Source organism: Delphinapterus leucas, chromosome 1 (genome assembly GCF_059928025.1).
Source record: "Delphinapterus leucas isolate spDelLeu-1000000601 "Yukka" chromosome 1, BTC_Dleu_Yukka2, whole genome shotgun sequence".
Taxonomy (NCBI): domain Eukaryota; kingdom Metazoa; phylum Chordata; class Mammalia; order Artiodactyla; family Monodontidae; genus Delphinapterus; species Delphinapterus leucas.
Window position 1 is genome coordinate 177,825,181 of NC_143129.1, and position 15,863 is coordinate 177,841,043.

General features: G+C 51.4%; 1 protein-coding gene across 1 annotated transcript in view; it reads left to right on the forward strand.

The window, feature by feature from the left end:
* Positions 1-15,863, forward strand: part of PADI2 (peptidyl arginine deiminase 2) — a 47,907-nt gene that overhangs the window by 15,954 nt on the left and 16,090 nt on the right. The window contains exons 4-7 of the mRNA XM_022598484.2: positions 4,359-4,420; positions 7,419-7,536; positions 8,899-9,024; positions 14,356-14,534. Coding sequence (XP_022454192.1) covers positions 4,359-4,420; positions 7,419-7,536; positions 8,899-9,024; positions 14,356-14,534 — 485 coding nt within the window. The remainder of the gene's footprint in view (positions 1-4,358; positions 4,421-7,418; positions 7,537-8,898; positions 9,025-14,355; positions 14,535-15,863) is intronic.

The following is a 15,863-nucleotide window of genomic DNA, read 5'->3' on the forward strand; positions in this document are numbered from 1 at the left end:
TAATCATGCAGGGGCAACACCTCAGAGGCAGGAACGCTCTGAATGTCCCAGGATGGTGGGGCTGCCCCCAAGGATGTATCTGAGTCTGTCTCACCCTAGTTCTGTGCTGAGTCCACGCTGAGCCAAAAACATCCCTGACTTCAGAGTGGACGGTGTTCTGGCTCTGCCTCGTCCAGCCACATTGTGACCACCACCCTGAGCCTGTTTCCTCATCTACAAAATGCGATTCACGGTGCACTCTTGCACAGTGTTTACAAGGGTTCAGTGGGATGGCGCGTCGCGAGGGCCTGGCGTGGGCTGGGTGCTCAGTCGATGCTCTTTGCTTTCCTCCCTTCCTCTTGGGGCAGCCCATTTTCCCTCTGCCTGGGTGAAGCTGAGGAACCTTCCTGTGCCTCAGTCTTCCTCCTGGGGTTCGAGAGCGAAACTATAATGCCCTTGGCCAAATCAGACTGTGGGTCTTGGTCCCAGTCCTGCCAAAAACCTGTTATATGCCCTCCCCCTCCAGACCTCATTTTTTATTTTTTATTTTTGGCTGCACCACACAGCTTGCAGGATCTTAGTTCCGCAACGAGAGATTGAACCCGGGCCCACGGCAGTGGAACTGCAGAGTCTTAACCACTGGACCCCCAGGGAATTCCCTAGACCTCCTTTTTCCCAGCTATAAAATGAGAGTTTTGAGCTCATTGATCCCTGAGGGCCTCTGAGCCCCCAGTTAGGGCTGATTTGCCAAGCCCTCCAGGTTAAGGGGGAAAGTGGGAGGGGAGGGATCTCAGAGGGAGGAATAATCTCACCCCCTTTGCTGTGGTCCTGGCAATGAGAGCAGCACATGTACAGGAGCCTTGAGAATTTTTAGCATCAGCCTAAGGCCCTCATTCCTTGCATCCCCTCCGGAGAGCTGAGGATAACTGCCCTAGTTGGCTGTTGGGGAAGAGAATCCTTCCTCCCCAAGCTGCCCTGTTAGGCAAGAAGGCCCGGCACCCTGCCACTGTCCATGGGGACCGGCAGCCCGCCGAAACTCTTATGCCTCTGTGTCGAAGCTGAGGCAGTGTTTTGATCCTCAGGGCAGACTGCCTTGAACCCAATCCCAGTGACATTTCCAGTTAATCTGCCCCATACTCCAGGTGCCACCTGACACCTTGGGGCTATTCTGGGGAGCTGAGGTAGGATTCAGAGCCTCTGGGAAATGTCTGGACCCCAGAGGCCCTGAAACAGATGTCCTCTCCCTCCTCCCCCAGGGAAGACAGAGCCATCCCGGGAGGCCAGAGCCCTGCGCAGACAATGCCCGCCCTGCTCCCGTCCCCACACAGACCATCCCTTGGAATCTAGTTAAATTGGACATTGGGGGAAGCTTTGAAGGGGAGAAGTCCTTGAGGGATGGCTTATAGCTTGAGGGTGTTTCTGAGGGAGGGTGGAGGGGAGAGGAAGCCATTCCAGTTGACTGTGAAGTTGGGTCATGGGTCATAAGAGAGAACGTGTCGAGCACCGTGGGAGGTCGGGAGGTGGGCGATAAGGGAGCCCCATTACGCAATGCCTGAATTTCATAATGGGAAGTCAGTGAAACTTGTCTGAATTTAATAAACCCAGAAAGAGCAATAAGCATGTTATTTGGTATTATAGAGATTGCCTCAGGCAGGTGAGGGGACAGGCTGGACAAGGAACTCCTGGGTTTTTTTAGAAGCTATTTGGTACTCTTTGATGTTTTTTTGTTTTTTGCACTGTGCAAGTATTACATTGATTTAAAAATTTAATTTAAGAAATTCATAGTGGGGAGTTCCCTGGCAGTCCAGTGGTTAGGGCTCGGTGCTTTCACTGCATGGCCTGGGTTTAATCCCTGATCAGGGAACTAAGATGCCACAACCTGCGCTGCACGGCCAAAAAAAAAAAGTAAGTAATGAAGTAAAGCACAATGAAGTGCTTCATAATTTCTCTCCTGTGCCCCACTGCTTTCACAGACCACAGGATCCGTGATGTGGAACCACCTTGCAGCCTAGAGACCAAAGCCACACGGCTGCCAGGGTGGGGAAGTGGCCAACTTCCCTGAACTTCAGGGGAGCAAGTCCTGGTCTTGAAAGGCAGGCTTGGGTTTTGGAAACAGCCCAGGGTAGAGGTCAGCCTCAGACAGTGGAGGGAACGGCCAAAGGCAGGAGTCTGGAGTCAGAGACCCGAGCGGGACCCCTGGCTCTGCACTCTCTGGGGACTTCATGGTCAATGCCCTGCTGGGTGCCTCTGTTTCCTCATCTGTATGGTACGGGTGGCTGGGTGGAGAGGGGGGCAATTGAAGGGAAAACACACATGGGAAGTGCTGTACCGTCCACAAAGAACTATACGCGCAGGAGAGATTGTTATCTTGAAAAGCAAAGAGTGATTCCTGGAGGAGGCTGGGTCTGCAGCCGGTCCCCAGGCAGGAGCTTCAGGAAGCCAGCCTCCCCAAAAGGCAGCATTCCCTAGGGAGTGTCCCGCTGGAAAGTTCATGAAGGTAGGTCTGGGAGCCAAAATCAATATTGTTCCTCCAGGACCTTGTTGTTTATCCATCCTATATATTACAAGTTTACATCAGCCTCTTTAACAGTAGCTGGTGGTACCGCCTTCTTGGCTTTCTCCCTAGAATTCTTATCCTGCACCAGCCTCCCAGCTCATCAGCCCAATTTGCTGACAGGTGACGTCTCCAAGTCTGGGTTTGCTCACCTGCAAAATGGGAACAATATTTATCTCATAGGCCTGGGGGCTTCTTGGGAGCAGGCACGGGGCCCTGATTGCCCACCACTGGTCCCCACGACTTGTGTGGTGCCTGGAACACAGTAGAGGCTCAACAGTGATTTGCTGTGTGAATGGGATCAATGGGAAGAGTTTATTTAACTATTTCCTATAGCGCCTGACAGTGGGGCTGCAGAGGTGGGAGTGCTGCCTCTCCAAGGACCAGGTGCCCTTAAAGCCCCCCTGCTCCTACCTCCTTTGAAACCCAGAAGAGCCACAACCAGGGTTAAGAGGGAATCGGGCTGTGGGCAAAGGGAGGCCCTGAATATAATCCCCCGACTTAGGAGAGAGAGAGGAGATGTTTCTGCCTCTTCAGGGAGAAAGCACGCCTGCCAGGGGTACTGCCCAGGAATCCATTCATTCCCACCCAACTCCTACCTCGGTCCAAGTCATGCTCAGCATGAGGCCGAGCCCACTGGGGGCAGTTCAGGGGCCTGAACCCAGCTTATCTCATGTGTCACGCCCATCACCTTCCCAACAACTCCCCTGCCCCGCCCCGTCGGTCTGTAACTCAGGGAGCCATGTTGCCTTCCAAAGGACACTTGGCAATATCTGGAGACATTTCGGTCGTCATTGCTGGGGGGAGTTACTGGCATCCAGGGGGCAGAGGCCAGGGATGCTGCTTACCACCCTACAGTGCACAGGACGGCTCCCACAGCAACGACAACAGAAATCCGGCTCGAAGTGGCAGTAGTGCCCACCATTGCAATTAGGGCAACTCATCTAACTGGAAAGGGCCCCACTTTTCAGATAAAGAAACTGGGGCTCAGAGAAGCTGTCTAACCTGCCCAAAGCCACACAGCTTATAAGCAGAGAACCAAGGTTGAAGCCCAGCACCGTCTGGTACTAAACCTTGGGCTCATTTCAATGCCCCACACGGTCCCCACAGCAGCCCGAGGGATAGAGAAGGTCCCTCCCCCAAGAGAAAGGATAAACAGGGACCCTGCAGTGGATCCTCTATCTGGTGGTCTGGCCTCTTGGGCACCCTCAGATCAAGAGGGGTTGAAGACCCAGTTTCCCACCCAAAGTAAAACCCTCAGTCCTTAGAGGTGGGCCCTAGACCACCAGGAGTTCTGGGAGAGAAACGCACACACGTGCACGTGTGCACACATGCCTAGGGCAGACTAGGAAAGGCAGGTAGGGAATCCTATGAAAGTTTTCAAAATATGAGCTTTGATTCAGACCAGACGCAGTGGCTTCGATTCAGACCAGATGCAGTGTGTGCTTCAGTTCTGCTAATGCGACCTGTGTGCCCCTGCGCATGTGACTTGGCCTCTCTGAACCGAGGCTCCCAAATCTGTCCAGTGAGGCTCATCCCATCCACCACCCAGAATTGACTGAGGAACAGTAAAGGGGTGAGAGATCCCTGACCCACCTGGCAGCCCCTCCAAGAGCTGCGCAGTCTGCACGGTATCTGCTGGTGTTTCCATCCCGCAGTGGGGTGTTGAGGTAGGGGGTTGGCTAAGATGCCCTCAGCAAGGCACTCCCCTTCTGGGAACCAAGCAAATGGGTGAGCTGCACCCTAATCCCACCCTAATCTTCCTCCTGTCCCAGCCCCACCCAGTCTGGCAGGCTCAGCAACTCACCCATGTGTCTGTCCCCAGAGATCTCCTTGGATGTGGATGCAGACCGGGACGGCGTGGTGGAAAAGAACAACCCAAAAAAGGTACCTTGCTACAAGGGCAGACTGAACGGGGGGCTTCCCGGGCCAGAGCCCCAGGCTGGGTCCTGCAGGCAGTGGTGGTCCTCCCAGCAAGCTTCAACGACTGTCATTTTACAGATGAGGAGACAGGTTCCCAGACACACACTCCAATGGCAGAGCCCACCAAGGAGCAAGCTCCTTAGAGGGACAGCGATGGAGCAGGTTCCCGAGTCTCAGTGGCTCCCATCCACAGGATGGGGACGCCCAGTTCATAGAGTTGGTGGAAAGGAGGAATGTCCTGCCACAGAGGAAGTACTGCCAAAGCATTTGCTCTTATTATTTTGCCTTTTTTTTTTGGACCATGGGGAGCAGAAGATTGCATTAATCGTTCCCAATTCAAGGCACATCATCTTTAATGGTGCCTGCACAACCCCTCTCCCGTTTTTAGTTTTTCATTTATTCGTTCATTCATCATTCATTCATTTGTTCATTCATTCATTCATTTATCCTCTTTGATCCTGCATTCCCCACTCCCATTCTGCTCCCCTACAAAGGAGCACTTCAATGGTTTTAACACATCACTTTCTGTTCTTGTGATTCTTGCGAAACATGCCGTGTGGTTTGCGTGTGTGTATTTTTAACTTGTGCAGACAGATAGCATTGTGTTCTCCAAGTCGTTGATTCCTACTTTTTCCTCAACCCCATTTTTAAGCTCTGCTGGTTTTGCTCTATGCACATCCAGACTTCTTTTTTCCATTTTCTGCCCTTGTATGGCATTTAAATTTTTGCCATGGCCATACATTACTTTTTTTTTTTTTTTTTTTTTTGCGGTACGTGGGCCTCTCACTGTTGTGGCCTCTCCCGTTACAGAGCGCAGGCTCTGGACGCACAGGTTCAGTGGCCATGGCTCACGGGCCCAGCCGCTCCGCGGCATGTGGGATCTTCCCGGACCGGGGCACGAACCCGCGTCTCCTGAATCAGCAGACGGACTCTCAACCACTGCGCCACCAGGGAAGCCCCCATACATTCCTTTTATAATAACGACATAAAGTCTGGTTTAAATTATATGGAGATGGATACTTTAAAAAGCTAAATAAATACAGCCCATTGAGAAGCCTGGGGCCTAGCAGCCAGCTGCAGACTCTCTGCATGTCCTCAGGCCTATAGGGGAGCCCCTTCCCCCAGGCTTCTCAGGGGGCTCTGCCCCAGCCCTGCCTTCCTGAGGGCAAGGCAGCCCCACACATATGTACTCTGTGTCCATGGCCAAGCTACGTGCCAGTAGGCACCACTGAGGCCTCTGAGGCATCCAACCTCCGCTGAGGAGCTGGGGAGTCACCCAGTCCCTGTGGGTCTGAACTTACCCAGGCTTCCTCCATCTGAGCCAGTGAAGTTTCATACGTTCTTTACTCATCCCATAAATATTTTTTTTAATTTTATTGAAGTATAGTTGATTTACAATATTGTGTTTAATTTCTGCTGTACAGCAAAGTGACTCAGTTATACATGTATATATTCTTTTTCATATTCCTTTCCCTTATAGTTTATCCCAGGATATTGAATATAGTTCCCTGTGCTATACAGTAGGACCTTGTTGTTTATCCATCCTATATATTACAAGTTTACATCTGCTAACCCCAAACTCCCACTCCTTCCTTCCCCCACCCCACCTCCCCCTTGGCAACCACAAGTGTATTCTCTGTATTTGTGAATCTGTTTTTTGTTTCATAAATATCTTCATTTGCGTCATATTTTAGATTCCACATATAAGTGATATCATATGGTATTTGTCTTTCTCTTTCTGACTTACTTAGCATGATAATCTCTAGGTCCATCCATGTTACTGCAAATGGCATTATTTCATTCTTTTTAATGGCTGAGTAATATTCCATTGTGTATATGTACCACATCTTCTTTATCCGTTCGTCTGTTGACGGACATTTAGGTCATTTCCACGTCTTGGCTATTGTGACTAGTGCTGCTATGAACATAGGGGTGCATGTATCTTTTTGAATTATGGTTTTGTCCAATATATGCCCAGGAGAGGGATTGCTGGATCATATGGCAACTCTATTTTTAGTTTTTTGAGGAACCTCCATACTGTTCTCCATAGTGGCTGCACCAGTTTACATTCCCACCAACAGTGTAAGAGGGTTCCCTTTTTACTTTATTGAAGTATAGTTGATTTACAAAGTTGTGTTTAATTTCTGCTGTACAGCAAAGTGACTCAGTTTGACATATATTATATATGTATAGTCTTTTCCATTATGGTTTATCTCAGGATATTGAATAGAGTTCCCTGTGCTATACAGTAAGACCTCATTGTTACCCATCCTATATATAACAGTTCTCACCTGCTAAACCCAAACTCCCAATCCTTCCCTCCCCCACCCTACCTCCCCGCTGGCAACCACAAGGCTGTTCTCTGTGTCTGTGAGTCTGTTTCTGGTTCATAGATAGGTTCATTTGTGTCATATTTTAGATTCCACATATAAGTGATATCGTATTGTATTTGTCTTTCTCTTTCTGACTTAGTATGATAATCTCTAGGTCCATCCATGTTGCTGCAAATGGCATTATTTCATTCCTTTTAATGGCTGAGTAATATTCCATTGTGTGTGTGTGTGTGTGTGTGTGTGTATTATGTTTGTTTATTTATTTATTTATTTATACCACATCTTCTTTATCCATTCATCTGTCAATGGACATTTAGGTTGTTTCCATGTCTTGCCTATTGTGCTGCTGTGAACATAGAGGTACATGTGTCTTTTCGAATTATAGTTTTGTCTGGGTATATGCCCAGGAATGGGATTGCTGGATCATATGGCAACTCTATTTTTAGTTTTTTGAGGAGCCTCCATACTGTTTTGCATAATGGCTGCACCAATTTACATTCCCGGGTAGTGGCTGCAAGAGTCTCATCCTGGGTCTGTCTCTCCAGTGTCCTATGGGGTCTGCGCTGGGGATGAGAATATCTGTCAGAAGATAGAGAAGACAGCACTGACCTCTCTCCTCGCCAATGCAGGCATCCTGGACCTGGGGCCCTGAGGGGCAGGGAGCCATCCTGCTGGTGAACTGTGACCGAGACACACCCTGGTTACCCAGAGAGGACTGCAGCGATGAGAAAGTCTACAGCAAGGAAGGTACCACAGGATCCACACTTGAGCTTGGGGTGGGGAGAAGGGAGGAGCAATGAAAACACTTATGATAAGTCTTGGGCTGGGCCAAGGGTGAGGCAGGTGTGACCTTGGGTCTCCTGAGGATGGTGGACTCAGGTATCCACTCCTGCTAAAAACAGACAATAAAACTATTGATATAGTTCAATTGGAACCATGTTTTTTTGTTTTAAAGTTTTTTTGTTTGTTTTGTTTTGTTTTATAAATTCTTTTATTTATTTATTTTTGGCTGCATTGGGTCTTTGTTGCTCTGCACGGGCTTTTTCTAGTTGTGGTGAGCAGGGGCTACTCTTTGTTGAGGTGCACGGGCTTCTCATTGCAGTGGCTTCTCTTGTTGTGGAGCACGGGCTCTAGGAGTGCGGGCTTCAGTAGTTGTGGCACGTGGGTTCAGTAGTTGTGGCTCACAGACTCTAGAGCTCAGGCTCAGTAGTTGTGGCACACGGGCTTAGTTGCTCTGCAGTATGTGGTATCTTGCTGGACCAGGGCTGCAACCCGTGTCCCCTGCATTGGCAGACGGATTCTTTTTCTTTTTTTTTTTTTTTTTTTTTTTCTTTTGCGGTACGCAGGCCTCTCACTGCTGTGGCCTCTCCTGTTGCGGAGCACAGGCTCCGGACACGCAGGCCCAGCGGCCATGGCTCATGGGCCTAGCTGCTCCGCGGCATGTGGGATCTTCCCAGACCGGGGCACGAACCCGTGTCCCCTGCATTGGCAGGCGGACTCTCAACCACTGCGCCACCAGGGAAGTCCCTGGAACCATGTTTTTTAAGAAGTTGTACATATGTAGAAAAAGGAGCAGAAGGAAGTTCCCAAAAGGTTATAGGAAGTCATCTGTAGTGTTGGAGATAACAACTACTTCTTATGCTTTTTCATAATACACAGGTTTGGGGTTTGCTTTGTCCTGATTATAAAAGTAACAGGCCAACATTCCAGCCACAATTCTCCTTTGTTTTTTTAATTAAGATATAATTGACATACAACACTGTCTAAGTTTAAGGTATACAGCATAATGATTTGATTTCCATACATAATGAAGTGAGTATTACAATAAGTTTAGTAAACATCCATCATCTCATATAGGTACAAAATTAAAGAAGTAGAAAAACAAAATTGTGATAAGAACTCTTAGGATTTACTGTCAACAACTTTCATATATAACATACAGCCGTGTTAATTACATTAATCATGTTGTACATTACATCCCTGGTAACTTATTTATCTTACAACTGGAAGTGTGTACCTTTTGACCACCTTCATCCAGTTCCCCCACGCCCCCACCCCGCCCCAACGCAATTCTCTTAATTCTAACCTCCTCATGCATCCACCCCTCAGACCTCAAGGACATGTCCCAGATGATCCTGCGGACCAAAGGCCCCGACCACCTCCCCACCGGATACGAGATCGTTCTCTATATTTCCATGTCGGACTCGGACAAAGTGGGCGTGTTCTACGTGGAGAGTGAGTGTCCCCAGCCTGGCCCTCCTGCAGTTCCCATCCAGTCAGTGCTCTCTGAGATACCCCTCGGGGGCCCAGCTCCTCCCTCTAAGGCTCCCCAGACCCCTCCCCTTAGTAGTCACAGGTGCAGGTGACTGGAGAGGGCCAGCTTCTTGGTAATGGTAACCAGGACCACCGTTGTCCTGTGAAGTCAAGAGGACCCATGGGATAGATCTCTCCTCCCTCAAAGGAGTTGGCAGTGACAGATTTATGTGGAACCTTGAGGAGTTCCACGTGAACCAGGGGAGGAAGGGCTTTGGAGGTCCATCCTTCCCAGAATCACATCACCTTCATGATACCTGAGGCAGGTACCCACTCCCTCCCACCCCCACCAGGTGTTTTCTGCTCATCTCAGACTTTCTGAACATGAGAACTGCCCCTGACTTTTAAAGAGCCCGTGATGATGCTGTGGGCACCTTCAAGGAGCAGACCCCTTGGTCCTCTTGCCAAGGACAGGGCCTCCTGGGTCCCCAGTGAGTCAGGAACGTGCTTCCGCCATGGAGCTAATCCCCGCAGCTGCCTGCTCTGTCTCGTTCCTTCTGTGAATCGGTGTCGAGCCCCCTCAGTGCCAGGTGCTGGTCTCAGTGCCGGGATCCCTGGGTGAACTCTGCCATCACACCCTGCCTTCGGGAAGGAGACGGTCTAATGAAGGAAACATAACGGAAAGCACAATTGGAGGAAATGACACAGACCAAGCAGTAGAAAACGGCAGGGGCAGAGGCGAGGCACCGCTAGCCTAGATGGTCCGGCAAGGCCTCTCCGAGCAGGTGACATTTGAGTTGAGAACCAAAGCAACCATGAGAAAGAACCAGCCGTTCATGAGCTGAGGGAAGAGTGTTGTAAGCAGAGGGAACAGCGTGTACAAAGCCCGGAGGAGGGAACCAGTATTGGAGGAACAGACAGAAGACCGGAGGAGGGAGATGTGTTGGAGTCAAGGTCAGCGAGCTGGGCAGGGGCCAGCGCATGCAGAGAGGGCTTGCATTTTATTCCAAGTGCACTGGAAAGCCGTTAGAAGGTTTTAAGCAAGTGACTGTCAAGGTCTGATTTATGTATTAAAAAGCTGTCTCTGCAAAATCATCTACTGTGGTGCAGGGTGAGGCCTCCCCCGCATGCCCAGCTCTCTGGGGGGCCCAGGGTCTCCAGCCTAGCTCTGGGGCCCTCCTCTGACCAGGCCCACTAAGAGCAGTCGCCATGAGGACTTGGTCCCAGTGGCCCTGCACCCTCACCTCAGGGAGGGATTTAGCCAGGACAGCAGTGGACCCAGCTGCCACCTGAAGCCAGTCCACCTCCTGATCCGCCCTGGGCTCGGGCAGTGACCTCACGCAGGTTGGAATGTCCCCAGAGTCAGGCCGGCTCCGCCGCCTAAGCGGGCCGGGGATGTTGATGCTTACCCTGTCCAGGCCAGGGTTGCCACGGGGGATGGGGCTGCCGGCCGGACAGGAAGGGGACAAGCAGGATCTCGGCTTCTCGACCACATTGTGTCGTATTGTGACCCTCAACCTGTTGCTGCTGGTGACACCTGGACATTATCTAGAGCGTCTTTTTGTTGATGACAGTGGATTGAGATCTGGCCCTTAATCACATCCCTCTCCCTCACTGCCATCGAGATGGGTCCTGAGCAGACAAGAAAAGGAGGAGCCACTGCTGTGAGTGCTTTGAGATGCTGTTCCCCAGTCTGTCTCATCTGGGCTGCCATCTTGCAATGTGGGGGGAGGGGCGGTGTTACTGATGCAGCGATGATCCCAGAATCGTCAGTTTCCCACAGAATTGGAATCCTGGGTGAATACTCAGTGCCACACTAAACAGGATGAAAAATAATTCATCTGTGGTACAGTTTCCTCTTCTTCCTTTTCATCCGTGCAGGCATTTTGGGGTTTTATCAAAATCCATGTACACCTGTGGATAAGAGTATGTTGTGTTACATGAATGTCATGTGTCACCTGTGTCCCCCAAGGGCAGGGGGCTGGGCTGGAGGCTGAGGGACCCTGAGAGGGAGCTCTAGAGCCCAGAAGGTTCAAATCCTGGATCTGGGCAAGTCTACTTACCAGCCCAGGCCTTGGGTTCCTCTTCTGTGATGTGGCGTGGGGCTAAGGAGAGGCCTGACAGTTCCCGCTGGTGATAGAGATTAGATAAGGAACATGTGTCAGCACTCAGTAGCCGGCCCGTGGAACACTCTCTCTTGCTTTTGGGGGGTTATTATTATGATTATTAATTACAGTGAGTCCCCTACATACGGACGAGTTCCGTTCCAAGAGAGCGTTCGTAGGTCCAACTTGTTCATAAGTCCAACAAAGTTAACCTAGGTACCCAACTAACACAATCCGAGGGCAAGCTGCAGTTTCACTTACACCGGATATTGATGGAACGCACGTTCGCATCTTTGAAATTTCGCAACTTGAAGGTTCGTATGTAGGGGACTTACTATATAATGATTGCAGTGGACAGGTGTCTCCAGTGCTGTTAGGAGGACCCAGGTGTCTGTGCTCCAGCCTCAGATTCTGCCTCAGGATCCCAAAGTTGGGACCTGACCTCTTCCTACCAGGGTGCAGTGACCGACTTGTCCCAGTTTGCCCAGGATTTTCCTGGTTTTAGCTCTAAAAATCCCTCGTTCCAGGAAACCCCTCAATCCCAGGCAAACCAGGACAGATGGCCACACTATCAAAGAGTCTCCTTGGGAGGTGGAATGGCTCCAAAGTGACCAGAAGGGTTATGCCACATGCCAGCCTGCGGGGCTGATGCCTGGGGCTAAGGAGAAGTCAGGGTGGCTGGCGGGGCCCAGCCCAAGGCACGTGGGCTGCTCAATAGAGGGTCATTGTTGGCTCCTGCAGGGAGAGGCCACACTCAGGCAGGACTGCACCCAGCTGGGACGGGGGATGGGGGAAGGAGGCTCCTCGGGACAGTGGCTGGATTGTTCCCGCTAAGTCATCAATCTACCTAGAGCTGGCCCAAGACACTAGAAAGAGAGGCACATGTAAATTGCAGGCCATAGAGGGGAAAAAACTGCATGCAGATTGGCAAGAACGCATCCTTCCATCTGGCCCAGCTCCCCTGCCAGACCCCCACCCTCCCAGGCCCAGGTGGAGCACACACACACACACACACACACACACACACACACACACACACCACCTAACTGCCCAGAGCCCTGGGAAAGTTTTGGAGTTTTCTGCAAAGACAAGTCAGCTTCCAGGCCTGAGGATCTCTTTCCTAGCACCAGTTCAAGTGCAGCCTGGGACAGGTGGACATTGGAGGGCCTGGGTGCCTGGGGGAGAATTTTTTTAATTATGCAGAGCCATCTGGATCTACTTAGTGATTGGGACACAAGGCATATGTTGTCTTTTCTGAGTGAGAAGGACTTCACCTTCTGTCTTGAGCTGTTCCTTGGGACACCCAGTGTCTGAGTCTATATGCCTCATTTCTTGGGCCCATCTAAGGGAAGGTGAGGTGAGGTATTTTTCTTTGCCTTCTGTTCCTAAGCCGTTCAATGAAAAGGTCATGAATTTTGCAGTAAGGGGTGTGCTGACACATTCATGGGCTCTCATAGTAGTAATACCAGCAAGTCCTAGCTGTGTTACCAATGGTTACCCTTGGTTACCGAGCTTACCTCAATTGCTGATGCTGTCATTTTATCTTGCAAGGACCCTGTGGCATAAGTGTTATTATCCCCCATTTAACAGATGAGTAAACTGAGGCTCAGGGAGGTTAAGTGAATTCCCTGAGATTTTGCAGCTTGTAAGCCAGAGAGGTACTTGAACCCGCATCTCTCTGACTCTGGAAGTCATAACCAATAAGGTAACCCACCCTTAATGAGATGTATAACCAGGGTCTAGTTGAGCACACTGTCCTACGTGAGGAACCATCCTGAGCCTGGGCTTTGCTGGTTCCTCCGTTCATTTTGCAAGTTTTAATCAAGCACCCTATTCATGCCAGGACAGTTCTAGTTACATGCTCTAGCCCTCAGGTGACTGGTCAATAATCATACCCATTGTTGTTGACAACAGTACTAAGCTGAGCCTGATTCTGCCCTTCCAGCTCTGCAGGGCATAAAGAAACTCCTTCTGGAACTGCATAGGGTCCTACCTCCATGCCTTGGGCAATGCAAGTATCTCCTCTCCTCACCGCACCCCACCTCTGCCGCCCTCAGGGGCATCTCAAAGTCTGCCTTTCTCTGCTCAAACGCCTCCCACCCCGCCTCCCTTCCCCTGTCCTCCTCACCCCAGTAACCCCACGGGCTCTCTCACCCCGTAGCTCTACTATGACGCTTCCCACATCTGTGCCATCTTATCAGCTGAGCACTGCTCCTAGACAGAGGGGCTGCATCTTGCCCATCTCTGTGTCCCCCAGAGGTCCGTGTCCATGTGGTCACAGAGTAGTAATTCAACACATGTGCTCTAAATTGGCCTGAAAATTCTCCCATGGGGAGTGGTATGGGAGCCATTGGTTCATTCAGTAGATATTTATTAAATACAACCTGCCCTGGACCGGGCCTGTCTCAGCCCCCATGCAGGTGACAGTCTCTCAGAGCCAACAACTAAACACTGAGATCATGTCCATTTAAAGGCTGTGATGGGGAAGGACGGGGGCTGCGGAAACTCCAGACAGAGCCCCTGGGTTGGTCTCTGGGGGACCTGGCTGTGATTCCCAGAAGGCCTGAAAGAAGGAGGGAGATAACTCTTCCAAGCAGAGGGAACAGCGCTGTGAAGAGCTGGGTGGTTTCAGTGGGGCAGGAGCGTGGGAGAAACCAGCCACAAAAACGTGCAGCCAGAGACCCGCACACCAATGTGGCTTGCATTATATGGAGGAGAATTTGGGGCACAAATGGACACTTTGGTGTTTTATTTATATAAAGGAGAGGAGAGGTCGGGGTTCAGAACTAGACAGGGATTTGAGTCCCAGCTCAGCCACTTACTGGCTATGTGACTCCGGACAAGCCATTTCTTATTTCTGGGACTGTTTCCTCCTCTGTAAAATGGGAACAATAATTCCCTTCCTTGACATCACTGGCTGCCCGGTCCTCAGCTGCTATCATTTCGTGTCCCCTTCCTGGGAGAGTTAGCTCACTTTATAGGCAAGGAAGCCAGAAGCCAGGAAGGGTGTCTGGCTGAGTGCCACATGGCTGGGGCCCTGCAGTGCTGGGAAGATGACCAAGGCCACGGCCCTTCTGGTGGCATTTTCTGCTCGTGCTTTTCTCTCTGTGTCTAGAGGACAGGTTACTCTTCCATCGCGTCCCCCATCAGTGACCTCGCCCCACGGACGGTTGTGGGTGGGGCCTGACCTTGGTCCTTCTCCCTCCAGACCCGTTTTTCGGCCAGCGTTATATCCACATCCTGGGCCGCCGGAAGCTCTACCACGTGGTCAAGTACACGGGCGGCTCTGCCGAGCTGCTGTTCTTTGTGGAAGGCCTGCGTTTTCCCGACGAGGGCTTCTCGGGCCTGGTCTCCATCCACGTCAGCCTGCTGGAGTATATGGCCGAGGTGAGGGCTCCGGGCCTCTACCAGGAGGGGCTGCCCTGCGGGCCAGGTGGGGCTCCTTCTAGAGGGCCACTCCCAGGGGGATCCCCAGTATGCTCTACTCCCCTCAAAGCTCCAAGGGGAGGGGGTCCAGGCTTGGAGACCCGGATGCCCCACCATCCACATGTGTCTGCCAGCGTCCTCTGAGCTATGCTCTGGGGGTTCCTCCTTACTGTACCTACTCCCCCGGATTCTCTCCAGGTGATTTTCTCTTACCTCATGCCTGTCCCTGGTCTGGCCTCCTCCCTGCAGAGAGCGGGCCTAGTTCTGAGGCACAGAGTGCCAATGGTTAGCGCGAGAAGCAAAGTAGGCCACACACATGTGCCTTCCCTCCCTGCCTGGTCCCACACCCTAGCTGTGGGTTCTACCAACTCTGACCACAGGCCGAACCCCAAATCCCAATCGCAGGCCATGTCCCTTCCCTGTGGCCAGACATCTCACCCACCTTTGCTCTTGGTTTTGGGAAACTGGACGAGAAGGAGAGCACCTTCCCCTCCCGAGGAGAAGCCCCCCACCCCCCAGCCTAGGATGTGTCCTGCCCACAAGGACCTCTCATCAAAAACTGCAGCCCCAGACCCCTACCCTTCAGGCCCACCCAACTTTGTTCAGATATAGGGAGGGACCTGGTTGCCCTCTCAGACACAGGATTTGCTCCCCAGTTTCATCCCCGGACCGCTTTGAGGCAGGAGGCCACGGGCTCTGCCGAAGGTGAAGCTAGGTCTCGCTTAGATTTATGAGCCCGTGGTCCAGGGCTTAGAATTTATGGGCTCTGGAGTCAGATGGCCCAGGTTTGAGCCCATGAGACATTGGGCAAGTGAATTTACTCCCTATGCCTTAGTTGCCCCATCTGGAAAACAGAAATGACAAATATTGCTGCTTCCCAGGGTGGCTGTGAGCATACAAGCTTGTGAGATCTCATTCACAAAGCAGCCTCAAGCCGTTGGGAAAAGGGAAAGGCAAGAAAAGCAGAGCTAACAGGAGGGGGTGGGGAGAGGGCTTCTCCTGCTCCCCCAGTGCCTGGAGCAACCTGGCCATCAGGGTCTCTCAGAGTGGCCCCCTCCAGCAGACCCTCAAAAGGCAGACCCCGGGGGACTTCCCTGGAGGTCCAGTGGTTAGGGCTCTGTGCTTCCACTGCAGGGCGCACAGGTTCGATCCCTGGTCAGGGAACTGAGATCCTGCATGCCGTGCAGTGCGGCCAAAAATAAATAAATAAAAATAAATAAATAATTTTTTTAAAAGACAGACCCATACAGGAAAGGCCACCTCCATCCTCCCCACCAAGGGCAGGGGCCC